The sequence below is a fragment of the Cryptomeria japonica genome, chromosome 2 (genome assembly GCF_030272615.1).
Source record: "Cryptomeria japonica chromosome 2, Sugi_1.0, whole genome shotgun sequence".
Lineage (NCBI taxonomy): Eukaryota > Viridiplantae > Streptophyta > Pinopsida > Cupressales > Cupressaceae > Cryptomeria > Cryptomeria japonica.
Window position 1 is genome coordinate 571,071,322 of NC_081406.1, and position 16,786 is coordinate 571,088,107.

Genomic DNA, 16,786 nt, shown 5'->3' on the forward strand with positions numbered 1-16,786 from the left:
GAATTGAACAAAAGAAGTGCACAAGCTAAAGATTTTGATGTAACCATGAAAGATATCCATGAGCAGGTCAGAGAAACTTTAAAGAAGAGTGTGGGAAAGTATAAGGAGAGTGCAGATTTGAGAAAGAAAGATGTCCAATACAAGGTTGGGGATATGGTGTTTGCTTATCTCAGAAAAGAAAGGCTTCCCAAAGGCAAATACAGCAAGTTGATGATGAAAAAAATTGGTCCTTGCAGGATTGTACACAAGTTCGGTCACATTGCATATGAGATTGAACTCCCACAAGGAGTTGCCATCTCACCAATCTTTAATGTGGCTGATTTATACCCTTTTAAGGGATCTGCTGTTGCAGGTCAGGAAGTAGGTGAACCCGAGGATGCTGAAGTGGATTGGATTAAAGATCTTCCACCTAATCAATTGGTGCAACTTGAAGCTATCTTAGATTCCAAGGTGGTGAAGAGAACAAGAAGGAAGGAGTATAAAGAGTACTTGGTCAAATGGCTTGGTTTACCAAATGAGGATGCAACTTGGATGTCTGAAGCAGACATTAATCAGCATGGAGTAAAAGTTGAAGACCTCATTTCATCAGGAGGATGAAATTTTTTCCTCTCTGGGTGTATGGTGTAGGAGCACCGACTTAACTTCATTTTGGTTTAAGTGTGTCGTAAGAGTTTTAGGGTTTTGATTTTGGTTTGAATAAAGGTCAATGGTGACCGTTTTGTATTTCCTTAATAATGCTTTCTTGTAGGGTCTGTTTTGGAATACAAAGATGCTCTATCGGTTGTAATTGGAACATCAACAGTCATAGTATGACTGTTGGTGTCCGGAATCTGAAGTTTTTATAGGCCTCGAAAACTATGAGGCAAGGGTTGTTGCTAATTGTTACTTTTTCGCTGTTGAAAGATTGGAAGGAAGAAGGAATAAAGTCTTTTCATTTTCTGCTGCTCATTTCGGGTGTTTTCTGAATTTTCTTTCTGTTCTTATTTGCTCGATTGTAGGGTCTCGTTCAGTAGGAGTATTTCATCTTCTGGTAGTGATGTTATGAATTGATCTGTTCTTGCATTTGTTTGAAGTTCAGGTGGTAAGGAAGATAGGAGTCCCTGTCATTTCTGCGACAGGAAGTGTTTGAACCTGAGTGGTGTGTGAGGTTGAGAGTCTAACATGTAAATGATTACCATTCCACCTTGCTGTTAGATAAGACCAGGTGGAATGGGTAAAGTTAGGGTAGTTTTAATGGTAGAATTAGGTTCTGCAACAAAGGTTGGAGGGGTTTGTTACTCTTTAAAACTGAACCTAGCATCTTCATGTGCTAGGTTAGGAAGTTTACAGTTGTCTGTTAGACATAAGACCCTATGAGAAGGGTAGGTGAATGGTGAGAGAGAGGCAGTTTCCACCCTCTGTTGCATCACAAACTATCTATATAAGGCTATATAAATGATTATATGACTTAATAAGGGTTATGCTAGCCACAAGTCAGCTACGCATGTACCAATACAATTGATGGGTTAAAGGCATGACAATAAGCATATGGGTCCAAGTGTATCTTAAACTTATTACAATGCCCTCTTTTCTGCATAGGAGTGTTGCAATAATTTAAAAAAAAATGCCTCACTAAAGGATTTCTTTACCTTATAGAAATCGATCTAGCATGGAATTTTATGCCTTGAAATTTTAAAGGTCCTTTCATCATAAAAATAACGACAAGGTTGGTGCAAGGGTATGAACAAATGATTCACGACTTTCTTATAGTATTAGAATATAATCTATAGTAGGTTTGCCTCTTTGATTTGCTGAACATACTATCTTCCTCAACAGCCTCACGTAATCAAATCACCATATTACAAGGAATCTTAGGTTTTTTGAAAAGGCCTTTGGAGTCACAGTTTAGTTTGAGGTTTGTCGGTTTACAGAAACTCAATAGGCTTATGCACATTGTTTTCTTTCACTCTGATCTATCTTTTGAGATTGAGTGCTAAATTTTCTACTTACCACAATATACCCAATATTCTTTTCAGGGATCAGTCTTGACATTCAGTTTTAGGGTTTTGTTATGCTACAAGGTCAGGGATAACCAATGGGAAGTATTTTTCAAATGATCTTACAACAAATTCACAACTCTACTTCTCATAAGACTGGTACTAAGCTAAAACACATGTAAATTTTTGTGGAAACTCTTTAGAGGCCTACTTATATATGATTCATTATGGTACTGAAAACAAAAATTAAGAAATCTGAGAACTACCAAATCAGATTTCAGTTTGCAATAGTGAGGACTCAAGTTGCATGTTGAAGCAATCTAGGCTACAAGTGCAACAGATTCTGGAGCAATAAAGGACTTTTCCAGCTTACTATGACCTCTTCAGGTCCAGTGAGGTCCTTTTAGGTCAATTTCATGGTTTCTTTAATAGACATAATAAAGAGAAATTCTTTCCAGAGTTCATCTGCAAAAATTAGGCAAGTCTGCAGAAGCAATTAGCTTCATAACATTCATTGGTCGAAGTACCAAAGTGATACAGGGAAGAGAGTGAGTCTTATAAACAGGGCTCTGAAATGTTTTTGGACATACATACTAACCAAGAGTCAGTTTGGGATCAATGGCTCATTACAAATGATATATTGTACAAACGCAGCATCTATATGCAGAAAGATGATTAAACTACAAGCTTGAAAATCTTGGGATTTAAGGTAAACATTAGATTCTATCAGCTTCAAAGGATGATTGTCTAACTAAAATCTAGTTGCACAATTATTGAGGTTACGTGTCAGAACTGAACTAAAACAGGAACTAGTTTCTATCAAGAATATTAAACCGTAGGATAAGTTGAATAAATCCTCTGATTTTGATTATCTTATTTGCCACCATTTTACATCTACACAATATGAGCTCATTTATTTTGAAACTCATTCCCTAACGAGTCTCAAGAATTTGTTGATTATTAAGTTGGGAATAGTTTGGAGTTTGTAGATATGAATGCTCAAGAAATTCCACTGCCAAAAGAAATAACTTTAGTGATGTGTACTATTTCATGAGCAGGGCAAAACTTTCTGTAGTTGTGGTTCTAATTTTTTGGTTGGTACTATGTTTTTGGTTTCAGGTCAATAGTCATCACTGTGAATCCCATCTCTACACCTTTCATATTGTCTACAACCATTCTTATAAAGTTCCCATGCTTCTTTTTCATGGTCACAGTATTGGTATGCAGTTGCACTTCTTGATTTTGTGTCAATTTGCTTTTTTCTGTTCAGAATTATGAAAGCAGAATAAATTATAAAGATTTGATTGAAGCATAATTTTGTACATATCATGCATTTAGATGGGAGACCGCTCGAGTTGGAAGAGATTAAGAAGGATCTTCCATCACATTCTTGTCAACTACTTGAGGATTCAAAATGGACATTTCTTACACAAGAGGTGTATACAAACATTTTCTTGAAGGAAATCCCAATGATTTTGTATTGCAGTTGCTTAGATATGTTTTTCATTTTCTGTATGTGTATGCATATATTGAATTGTATTAAACCATTGTTGCCATGACAGGAGCATCCCTATTTAAACCGACCATGGTATGCACTTCACCCTTGTGGAACTAGCAAGTGGATGGGCTTTCTTTTCTCAAGCAGAACATCCTCAAATGTCAAACCAACTACAATAGTTGAACAGGATCTAACACAAAGCGAGAGTTGTTTGTTGAAAGAAGACAATGGACAGAACTCCCCTACCATGGAAGAAATCATCAGTGGTGGCAACAATTTTAGCAAAAGTAACATTGAGTCAACCACATGTAATACCTCAAGGACAGAGATTATTTCTCAATACCTTATTGCCTGGCTGTCTGTAGTTGGTCAAGTGGTTGGGCTAAGGGTTCCATTCGAAATAGTAAAGTTGCCTTCCTAGGCAGGATGTATGACTGGTTTAATAATCATAAATGCATGTCTAGTTCATCTTTCTGCTTTCTGTATTTGAGCTTTTAATATTGCAAAATATTAGATAAGACTAATAATTTGCCTAGTAGGCTGCCTATGTTGTTGACTCTTTGATAAGGTTTGGAAATTTGCAAATGCAATGAAAGCAATTTACTTTTGATAACATCAAATCCGAAGGATGTTATTAATTTGTAGACAATATATATTTGTTTTGGCTTATTTAAGATAAAAAAAGGGCTTAGCCTATCGCCTGAAGAGTCAAGTACGTAAAAAAATCAGAGGTTTGACACAACATGTTCTGGATGAACGCTATTTTAGTAGACAAGTGTATGTCAATTACTACCATATCATGCTGACATCTCATGATACTTGCCTTTTGATATTCTAGGTACACGTACTTTTTGTTTTCAATGATTTCTATTTTGGGAAAACTGGGAAGAAACTGATCCTAATAGTATCACGGGGGTTATTTATTTTACTAACAAACATATTTCTAGAAGTGTTTGGAATAATTAATTTCATTTACTGTTTGGTTCAATTTGCAGTGATTCTTTATATGGACTTTTTCTTTTGTTTGTACAAGGGTTAGAATTTTGATATTATTCTCCTCAGGTGTGCCCAGAAAAGGGTCTTGAAATGTGGGAATTTAAAATGAACAAAACAATCCCAAATTTAAGGAAAAAATTAATAAATTATGTGATGATTTATTGGAATTCAGTTGCAGCCTGACTTGATATATCATGAATAGTGGTACACAACTCTTTGAACCATGAATAGTCCACTTAGCACCTGCTGCATATAATACCCACGGCATTTAATAAAATTACTTAGCAGTTGAGAAGACTATAAGAGAGAACAGATGTAAAAATTTGATTAGAAGAAGCCACTTTGAAGGGGCAACTGCTAAAAGTCTTACAATAAGAACAAAACATCATATATGATCCTTAACAGCTACCTACCACTTTCTTTATATAGGCACCATTGGACAATATTAATGCCATAATCCTAATGAGCCTGGCCTAAGTTACAACAAACATACTTAGGTACCAATAAATAACTAAGACAAGTATGTGAGCCATGGTTGTCAAATATCCCAATACTTTCAATGGGTTATGGGCATGGCCTGCTCCCCCCTTGAAACAAGCATTGTTGTCAACATGGATCAATTGTGGTTTCTTGTGCATTAAAGCTTCATTTTCCACATGGCATCTTCATTGAGCAGTTTCTTTCATTGGATGAAGTAATGTGTTTAACTTATTTGCTTCATGGTGTGTATGGAGATTCTTTAGTACCTAAGATGCTTCGTTCCTCTTCATTGAGCATAGGTAATGCTATGTGTTGGATTCCGTTGTCAAATAACATTCTTAAAACAAGACATTATAAATTGTATTTGTTTTTGTTGTTGGAAGCATTTCCCGCTTGTATGCTACATTGACAATCTTATGAAAATTTTGATAAGGAACACGATACTTGGGTGAGGTCTTGTCATCCTTATTTTGTTGTTTCATGAGCCTTTGCTTATTTGGTTGAGACATTAGAAAACCCAATCTCATGCTTAAAAATTCCTTTCACAGAATGTTGGCTAGCTTTCTATTTCATTTTGTTTCATGCCCTAGACAAGTTTTCCTTGAGACCATAAAATAGTTGTTTTTGATGTTGAATGCTATATTCTACCGTGAATTCTTGGTGGTGGTTGTGGAGTCTAGAGAAAATAACATTTTCTCAGAACTTATTTAACCTTTTTTGAGCAACTTTTCCATTTGATTAGAGTTCACATATTTTGGATCCTCTGCATGAAAATCTCTTTAATTCGTTTTAAATTTTTTTTTTTGGAATAAAAGTGCATGAAGAGTTCTTGGACATTCATCTTGATGGTGTGCTTTGGTATGAGCCATTGGATTCCCATAACTATAGTTGCATTCAATAGGAATGATAAACATAGCGCTAGTTTAAAGGTTGTTCCCCAAGGTAAGTTTGATATTGTGACATTTCTTGGGATAACCAATAGATCTTGCATTTGTAGTGTATAAAATTTAACTCTTATGGAGGAATGCATAGGTTCCCCAAGAGTAAATTTTATATCCCACACTCAGATGAGATGAATCATCTGTTAAAAAAAAGTTAGATCATACTTATTACAAATGAAATAAATAGCTGAACAACAAATTACAAGTTTAAAATATGGAATACTTCATTGCTTGCTATTGAGAATTAATTACACTGCTAACACAAAATCTTCAAATGTAATTGTAGAACAATGAAAAAAAAGGAAGGAAGCAACAAAATGGAACAAAATCACTTGAAAGCTAAGAAAAGAGAGATGTTGCTTTGATATTGTTCTTCTTCACAATCCCACGAAGGTGATAATCAAAGAGCTTCAAGACAATAGCATGCATAGGAGAAAAAGATTGCTAGATATAGTGAAAATGATAGAAATTTTTCAATAGTTGCAGAGCCAAGCATTTGAAAACCAAAAATCAACTTTTTTTTCTTTCAAAATGACAAATCGAGAGCATTTTGTTCAACATGATTGCATGTAAAAAAAATCACTTTTGGATTATTTGCATGAAGATAACAAACACTTCAATGGCTATTAAAACTATAAATTTTTGCAAGATGGTATCGCATTGTGTAGATGTCCACGCATAGCATTTTTGTTCAAAAATTTGAACTTAGGAATTCATGGATGTCATAAATTGCTAGAATTATCAAGTTCAAGTGTTAGCATATTGTAATTAAAATTTTCTAAAGCATAGTTCTACAGAGAGAACATGATGTAGTGTGAAATTACAAGGGTATGTAATTTTTGACACTAAATTTTGCTTCCACTTAAGAATGTATATGAACTATGCTAAATAAGCACACTAAGTACAAAATAAAAATCATTACTCTAGAGGATGCAAAATGTTCAAACTAGGTAGATATGCCCCTGGGAAGAAGACCTACAAGACAACAACTTTACAACCAAACATGTTAGCTGAAAGATATATTACACATGAGAAAACACAACCAAAACATTCACACACACACACACACACACACACACACACACACACACACACACACACACACACACACACACACACACACACACACACAATCACACAATCTTTAAGAATGTATATGAACCATGCTAGATAATCACACTAAGTACAAAATAAAAATCATTACTCTAGAGGATGCAAAATGTTCAAACTAGGTAGATATGCCCCTGGGAAGAAGACCTACAAGACAACCAAGATATCTTGCACAAACTATGAAAACATTATGCAACAACTTTACAACCAAACATGTTAGCTGAAAAATATATTACACATGAGAAAACACAACCAAAACACACACACACACACATGCCCCTGGGAAGAAGACCTACAAGACAACCAAGATACCTTACACAAACTATGAAAACATTATGCAACAACTTTACAACCAAACATGCTAGCTGAAAAATATATTACACATGAGAAAACACAACCAAAACACACACACACACACACACACACAAACACAATCTTAAGAATGTATATGAACTATGCTAGATAAGCACACTAAGTACAAAATAAAAATCATTACTCTGGAGGATGCAAAATGTTCAAACTAGGTAGATATGCCCCTGGGAAGAAGACCTACAAGACAATCGAGATATCTTGCACAAACTATGAAAACATCATGCAACAAATTTACAACCAAACATGTTAGCTGAAAAAGATATTACACATGAGAAAACACAACCAACACACAACAAAATGTTCAAACTAGGTAGATATGCCCCTGGGAAGAAGACCTACAAGACAACCAAGATATCTTGCACAAACTTTGAAAACATTATGCAACAACTTTACAACCAAACATGTTAGTTGAAAAAGATATTACATATGAGAAAACACAACCAACACACACACACACACACACACACACACCCACAATGTTCAAACTAGGTAGATATGGAAACATTTAAAAACATTATGCAACAACTTTACAACCAAACATGTTAGCTGAAAAATATATTACACATGAGAAAACACAACCAACACACACACACACACACACACACACAACCAACACACACACACACACACACACACACACACACACACACACACACACACACACACACACACACACGCACACACACACACAATCTTAAGAATGTATATGAACTATGTTAGATAAGCACACTAAGTACAAAATAAAAATCATTACTCTAGAGGATACAAAATGTTCAAACTAAGTAGATATGCCCCTGGGAAGAAGATCTACAAGACAACCAAGATATCTTGCACAAACTATGAAAACATTATGCAACAACTTTACAACCAAACATGTTAGCTGAAAAATATATTACACATGAGAAAACACAACCAAAACACACACACACACACACACACACACAGACACACACACACACACACACACACACACACACACAATACACAATATTACACATGAGAAAACACAACCAAAACACACACACACACACACACACACACACACACACACACACACACACACACAATGTTCAAACTAGGTAGATATGCCCCTGGGAAGAAGACCTACAAGACAACCAAGATATCTTGCACAAACTATGAAAACATTATGCAACAACTTTACAACCAAACATGTTAGCTGAAAAATATATTACACATGAGAAAACACAACCAAAACACACACACACACACGCGCGCGCACACACACACACACACAAACTGGAACTTTGCTCCTAAAATCTGCAAACAAGGTTGTTGATTACCACCGAGGCCTATTAAAGAGGTATGGGTAGCAAGCTACATTATGTTAGAATGAACACAATGTTTTTGATTTACCATGGTTACTACAAGTTGTGATGTAGAATAGCAATAAAAAAGGTAGGACATATGAGGACCCAAATAGTAGCAAGTTGTATTATACTAGGCTGTTCTTATGCTATCAAGCTGCAAAGAGTATAAAGATTATTGCTGGTTTAAAAATTAAGAAACTAGAGTGTGTGCATTGTGAGAGCCCCCCTTAAACTAATTGCATGATTCATGAATGCAAGTTATTTTAAGGAGAGAAATAAATATTGATTGAAGCATCAACAATGATGTTATGTCATGAAACACATAACATTGTGCTCATTGAATGACATCATACAATTTATGGATGCCACATAAAACATACAACATTCTTTGCTAAAACATACATTGAGGGATCCACGAACCTAGGGTTGGTATAAATATATGAGTATCCTGTATATCATTAGAAGGAAAAAATGTAAAGTTGCCTTGCCCCAAGGCTAGTGGATGTACAAGTACAAAGGAGGAAAGACACACAAAAACAAGCAAAATTTTTGGGTGAACATGGAAGAGGCCTAAATGCCTTGATGCTTTGCATTATTCCAAAAAGTAACAGATGCAAAGTACAAAAAATAGAAGAATCATGATACAAATAGAGAAATTTACAACATTTCATCTATTTAGTATCCATGCACCTACAAGACTATCGTGGGTTCTATAGAAGAGATTAACAAACATAAACAAGCAAGTACGAGGGACTACAAAACTAACAAGCAAACCTCTATGTCAAATATGAAGGTATTTATTCGAGGATCATTCCCAAATAGATCATCAATCTCCCAATCTTGATTAGAAGGAAGGGATGCCAAGCCTATAAAGGAAGTACTGCTAGAATTAACTAGGCATTTCAACTACAATAATAACTTAGGAAGTAGCCATAAGCACAACATATTCTTGAACATCTTGTTAGGCAAGTATCAACGATCTTGTTAAGATTGAAGATAGTGTCTAAATATCCATGAAGGATTCAAACAAATCCTCCTCAAGTGGGGTGGTTGTTGATTCACTATCAGAATATATAACAATAGGACTATCACTATTGATCTCCTGAATGGGAGTAGGAATAGGAGAAGAAGATGTTTGAACCTCTTTTGTGCAAAGAACTAATGAAGAATGGTTTGGAGATGGCAGAAATGTAGGTTTAACATTTATTTTTGGTATGATGGAGGGGCAAATGCTCAATTTTTTGGGAGGTGGGTGGGGGATGTTGATGTCAATAGTGGCAAGACAAAGAACATCTAGAAATATTTGATGGCGGGTCCTCTAGAATGGAAGAAGTGAAGCAAGAGTAGCACTCAAATTTTTTTTTGTCTTAGGCGTATCTAGTGGCTCAAAGAAAGGAGGAATATTAGGAAGATTTGTAATGAGAGGAGGGTTCATCAAAGGAGGCAAGAAAACATGCACCCTTTCGGGGTGAGGCTCATCAAGATTGCAAGGGGTAGGAGTTATAGGAACACCACAAGGACATGGAGGAGGAGGAGGAATGACAAGATTTGGAGGTAGTCATATTGGAGGAGGATGCTCAATAGCGGGCATATCCATGGAAGCTTGGCAATTCTTGCATTCACGTGCAACTAGATTTTTCAATGATAGGGCTTGGGAATAACTATAGGTGGGGAAACACGGGGTAAGTGCACAACTATGGGGGACCAAAAGGGGGTCTTAAGTATTTTTTTTTTCTTTTATGAAATTAGGAAGGATTGATCTTGGATGTGAAATTGGAGATAATTACACTAATTTTTTTGAATATGCAACAAGAACAAGAGTGTAGTGCCCTAAATCTACTTTCTAAACTACTATCTTTTTTGAAAATGGTGGAGATTAATGGGCTCAAAAATAGGAAGTGGTCCTATTTTTATCAAAAAAATATTACATAGTGTTTGACATTAACCCCCTAAAATGTTATCTTTTTTTAGTATTTCAAAGATTCCTTTAGTGAAAAATTAGCAATCACGATGTAGTTTATGCGCGCTTTTTTTGCTAATTTTTCAATGAATATATGATATTTTACTAATTTTGAAAGTGGACACATCCTAAAAAACATAAAATTGAGTAGGCTCCCCCCTAATTTTTTTGGAAACTAAATGAAAATCATATTTTTTTGACTGTGTATAGAATGGAATTTAGCATCTAAAATGTTTTTTGTTTCAAATTTTAATGAACGAGTAAAAAATGAGACCAAAAATAGCATAGATAGGTTTTTGACAAAAAATATAGATAATAGCAAAAGAAATTAAAGATCAAAACCTTAACATATTTGAAACATGAAAAAAAATAATATGGTTAGGAAGCTATAAGAGAGAGTTGACTGTTATCGTATTATTTTTAAACCTTGCATTGCATGGACAACATGCTCAACATTGTGTCATTTTTCTAAATTTTGTTCTAAATACATTTGTATTCATTAAAAACTTAGTCCAAGACTTTAGGTTGGATCCCCAAGGAAAATCCAAACCTAAGGTTTGGAATTTCTCAAAGCATCATATAACATGAGCAAATTATAATGTGCTTGTGTTGCCGAGAATAAAATTGTGTTTTGCACTCTTAAAAAATATGTTCACAGAATTGCAAGGGCATTATAACAGGCTTGTGTTTCTATGAAGGAAAATGCTCTATCTCCCCCCCCCCCTCTCTCACTCTTCTCTCCCTCTCTCTAATGCATTCATGTTTCTGTGAAGAGAAACACTTTCTCTCAGTGCCTTCTTCCTCTCTCTATCTCTTATTCCCATCCTCATCTCTCTTCATCCTTCCTCCCTCTCTTGGTTCCTCTTTATACCTTTATCTCCTAGACCTAGGGTTGAGGGTTGAGAATATATCATTTAGGGTTGAGGACATATAGGGTTGAGGGTTTAGGATTGAGGGTTGAGGACCTATAGTTTTGAGGGTTGAGAGTATAGCATTAGGATTGAGGGTATAGGGTTTATGATTGAGGGTATATCATTAGGGTTGAGGGTATAGGGTCGAGGGTTGAGAGTATAACAGTTTAGGTTGAAGGTACAAGGTTGAGGATTAAGAGTTAACATTTAGGGTTGAGGGTATAGGGTGTAGGGTTGAGAGCATTTAGTGCTTAGCATTGAGGGGTGAGAGTATAACATTTAGGGTTGAGGGTATAGGGTTAAGGTTTGAGGGTTAAGAGTATATCATTTAGGGTTGATGGTATAGGGTATAAGGTATAGGGTTGATAGTATAGTGTTTGGGGTTGAGGGTATAGGGTTTATGATTGATGGCTAAGAGTATAAGGCTTAAGTTTGAGGGCATATTGTTTAGGCTTGATGGTTGAGTATAGCCTTTAGGGTTGAGAGGGTATATGGTTTAGGGTTAAGGATATAGGGTTTGGGGTTGAGGATTAAGAGATGAGGTTTATGGTTTAGGTTATATCGTTTAGGGAACCAAGGGTTGACGATATAGGGGTTGAGGGTTGAGTATATAAGGTTTATGGTTGAGGGTATGCGGTTTAGGGTTTAAGGCCTAGGGATCTAAGGGTATAGGGTTTAGGTCACAGGGTTAAGGGTAGAGGGTTTAATGTTTAGGGCCTAGGGTTGAGGGTATAAGGTTTAGAGTTTAAGGCCTAGGTAATAGAGGGTATATGGGTTTAGGGCCTAGGGTTGAGGATGTATGTTTTAGGGTTTAAGGACTAAGGTTGAGGGTGTAGGCTTTAGGGTTTAGGGCTTGGGGTTGAGGGCTTATGATTGACTATGGGGGGTTGAGTGTTGAGGGCTTAGGGTTCATGATTACTAATGAAGGGTTGAGAATTGAGGGTGTAGGGTTTATGGTTGTTGATGGAGGATTGAGTGTTGATGATTTAGGTATTAAATTTGAATATTTAAATTTTATTGATATATATTATCAATCTCAAGTTTTAGGGTTTACATATAGGGTTTAGGGTTGAGTGTTTAGGGTTTAGGGATCAAATTTAATTTTTAGGGTTTATTGTATAGGCTTTTAGGTTTTTAGTCTCGGTTTTGAGGTTTATAGTTGATAAGGGATGGTTAAGAATTGAGGGTTTATGGATTGAGGTTATAGGGTTTAAGGCCTAGGATTGAGGGTGTAGGGTTGATAGTATAAGGTATATTATTCGGGGTTGAGGGTTGAGTGTATAGGGTTTAGGGTATTGGGTATAAGTTCGAGGGTAGGGTTTCAGGTATTAGGTATAAGTTCGAGGGTATATTGTTTACAATTGATGGTATATGGTATAGGGTTTAGGGTTGAGACTATAGGTTTGAGTGTATAGGATTGAGAGTTTAGTGTCTAGGCTTTAGGGCCGAGGGTTTGAGTGTAGGGTTTAGCATTGAGGATATAGGGTTTAACGTGTAGGGTATAGTGTTTAGGTTTGAGGGTATTGGGTATAGGGTTGAAGCTATAAGGTTGGTTGAGGGTATAAGGTATAAGGTTTAGGGTTGAGGGTAATGGTTTAGGGTTGTGTGTAGGGTAGAGGGTTTAGTGTATAGGCTTTAGGGACTAGGGTTGAGCTATAGGGTTTAGGGTTGAGGGTATAGGGTATAAGGTTTAGAGTTTAAGGTATACGGTTTAGAGCCTAGGTTGAGGATATTGTGTTTGGGGTTTAGGATTTTAAAGTAATAGGGTTGAGGGCTAGGAGTATAGGGTTTTGGGCCTAGGGTATAGGGTTGTGGGCCTAGGGTTGATGGTATAGGGTATAACATTTGGGGTATTGGGTATAGTGTCAAGGGCATAGGGTTTTAGGCATAGGGTATGAGGTAAAGGGTTGAGGGTTGGGCTATAGGGTTTAGGTTTGAGGGTACTGGGTATAAGGTCAAGGGTATAAGATTTATGGTTGATGGTATGAGGTATATGGTTTAGATTTGAGGGTATAGGGTTTAGGGTTGAGTGTCTAGGGTTGAGGGTTTAACATATAGGCTTTAGGGCCTAGGTTTGAGGTATATAGTTTAGGGTTGAGGGTATACGGTTTGGGGTTTAGGTTTAATGGTATAGGGTATAAGGTTTAGCGTATAGGTTTTAGGGACTAGGGTTGATGCTTTAGGTTTTAGGGTTTGAGGGTAAATGGTACAAGGTTGAGGGTATAAGGTTTAGGGTCTAGGGTTGAGGGTATATGGTTTAGGGTAAAGGGTATAGGGTTGAAGGTATATGTTTTAGGGTATAGGGTTTATGGTTGAGGGTATTGGGTATAGCATTTACAATTGAGGGTACTTAGGATATAGGGTTTCTGGTTGAGGGTATATAGTTAAGGGTTGAGGTTATAACATTTAGGCTTGTGGATATAGGTCATTGGGAGTGTAGGATTTAGGATTGAGGTGATATAGTTGAGGGTATAGGGTTTAAGATTGATGTTATAGGGTTAAGGGTATAGGGTTTAGGTTGAGGCTATAGGGTTGAGGATATAGGGTTTAGGATTGAGGTTACCTCTCGCTCCCTTCCTCCCTAACTCTCTCTCTACCTCTCTCTCTTGCTCCCTCCTTCGCTCTCTACAACCTGGCTACCTCTCTCTATCACTCACCCTGTCTTTGCATCTTTTTATTTGTGTGTCTATCTCTCTCCCTTGTTCCCTCTCTCTTTGTCTCTCTTTCTCTATTTGGTTCTCTCTATCTCTTTGACTCTCTAGCTCTTTTTCTTTCCCCATATTTATGTTTAAGAACTCTCCATTTAGGTTATAACGTGGGTGTGTTTTAGGGAATAGGAAAAAATGGTAAAAAGGCACGTGATATGTGATTTAGGCCCACATGATCTATTATTCTCTATATTCTACACATTATCTAACAAATAAATGCTTTTTCATGGTGTTGTAAAACACAATCATATTTTACATATTCCACCACCTTTTCACCACCTTTTTCATTTATCAACATAGAAGAAGTAAATTGGCACACATATGTTACCATGATGTGTGTTTTAATTGGTGTGCATATATGATCCTACATTACATATCATACTACAAATTGTTTAATCCTATTCATCAAGCCCTAGCATTTGTAAGTTTCTTGATCAAAGCCAAAGGATATGATCAATTCACCAACTCTAGGGATTGGCATAAGCTTTTAGCTTTTCCCACAGGTGTAAATTGAGAGGATGAAATGTTACCCATCTTCTTCTTGTTCATGATTGTTACCATGTCACTTGCTTCTCTTTCAACTCTTGGACTTACTATGTATCTTCTAATAAACAATACGAAAAAAATAGTCACTTATAACATTAATCTATGAGATATGACATATAGCATCTATGAGATATGACAAGGAAAAAAAATGCCTTTAGATCACAAGTATCCAAAAACTCCATAATCCATTAATGAAAAAAATATGATTTGGAGCATCCATCAATAGACTCATCCTACCATTTTGTAAACTTTTTATACATATATATGTGTCTTGCTATTGTAAGCTGTCTACACCTACAACTCATGCATGTCTAGTGCCTCTTGCTATTGTCTCCTAGAATATGAGGATCAATTGTGTTCTCTTCGAATGACAATACATTGAAGTCCATCACAATATTGCTTTGACTTGGACATACCATATGCAATATGAGTAGGAAAGGTCATTGCCAAAATTCAATTTGACCATTGCCTTGATGAATCTCCTTTGCCTATAGCTCTCAAGCTCATTGGAAATTCATGCACAATTGCTAGATCACATATACACATAATTTGATGTATGAAAGTTACTTGTAAGAAACCTATAACATTTATAATAGACCTATGAAATTCCTAAGGAACCTATGGCAATCCTAAGGGACCTATGATAGTCCTAAGAAATTTATTATAGTCCAAGGAACCTATGAATGTCCTTAGAAACTTATGACAATCCTAGTGAACATATGACTATCCTAATAAACCTATATTGTCCTCAAAAACTTATGACAATCCTAAGGAACCTATGACTATCCTAATAAACTTATGATAGTCCTAATAGTCTAAGTGGAAAAAACTGTCAAACTTTGATGGGTTGTTTCTTAACCATGACTCACACAATTATTTCCTTTGAACCAATAGGGTCATGTATGTTCCCTACAGAATAATCTCTCTCAAATTTTAAAATTTCATTCCATTTGGTCATGACAACAATTTTTTAAAAGTTGTTGATTCAAGTGTCAAGTGAATTCAATGAAAAATTATTAGCAAACATAATTTTTGTTTTGTGCATAGTTGGATCGAATTAATAGTGTGAACATGTTCGTGTGGTGGGTTTGCACTAGGAAAGGTTCTGTTTCGCACCCTAGTTCCCCCAATCTAGGCTACACTATGCTAAAACTTTCTCTTATGATCTCCAAGTGCCAAAAACTATCAAGCTTTAATGAGCTATTTTTTATAATCCATGACACATATGCACATCCACTCAAACCTATAGGGTCACTTAGGGTCTCTCCATATAATCTCTTGCTATTTTTAAAACTCCATTCCATTTGGCCATGGAAATACTTTTAAAAATTTATAAAAAAACATTTAATGCTTTCAATGAAAAGTTACTGGGAAGCATAATTTTTGTTCTATATATTTTGGGGTTGAACTGACAAAGTCAACAAATCCAAGTGGGTGGGTTTACGCTAGGAAAGGTCCTACTTTTTACCCTATCTCTCCTCATAATTTTGCGCTACAATATGCCTATGCTTTCTCAAATTCCAAAGTGTGAAAAATTATGAAACCTTGACAAAATGTTTCTCAAAATTTACCAACATTTCACCATTTCATTTGGACTGACGAACTTGAAAAGCCGCCTATAAACACTTTGTGCTCGATAATTCTAAATAATACTTGCATCCTCTATTTTACCTTGACTGTTGGGATAGAGTTAGCTGATGCCTATTCCTTAGGTACTATCATTTATTCTTCTCAAAGAAAATAAGTTTACGATCTATGAGCCTTCTTCTTTCACACGACATTGCTCTATCAAGATTTCACCCATTGCAGTAAATTCCTCATTGTTGCCTCACATAGGAGTATAGGTTGTGTTTTAGCCCCAATGTGGTTGATCATCCTCTCAGACCAACTATGATCGGAGCCTTGGTAAGCAATTGCCTCACCAACTACCTAATCAGATGTGAACCCCTCCTTGGGTAGA

At 36.1% G+C, this 16,786-nt stretch overlaps 1 protein-coding gene across 3 annotated transcripts in view; it reads left to right on the forward strand.

Moving 5' to 3' along the window:
• The window catches only part of LOC131043546 (ubiquitin-like-conjugating enzyme ATG10), a 49,258-nt gene extending 45,310 nt beyond the window's left edge, over window positions 1-3,948 (forward strand). For all 3 annotated transcript variants that reach the window (XM_057976760.2, XM_057976762.2, XM_057976759.2), the window contains exons 5-7: window positions 3,096-3,195; window positions 3,315-3,412; window positions 3,539-3,948. In XM_057976760.2, coding sequence (XP_057832743.1) covers window positions 3,096-3,195; window positions 3,315-3,412; window positions 3,539-3,895 — 555 coding nt within the window. In that variant the 3' untranslated portion in view covers window positions 3,896-3,948. The remainder of the gene's footprint in view (window positions 1-3,095; window positions 3,196-3,314; window positions 3,413-3,538) is intronic.
• Window positions 3,949-16,786: the final 12,838 nt, after the last annotated feature.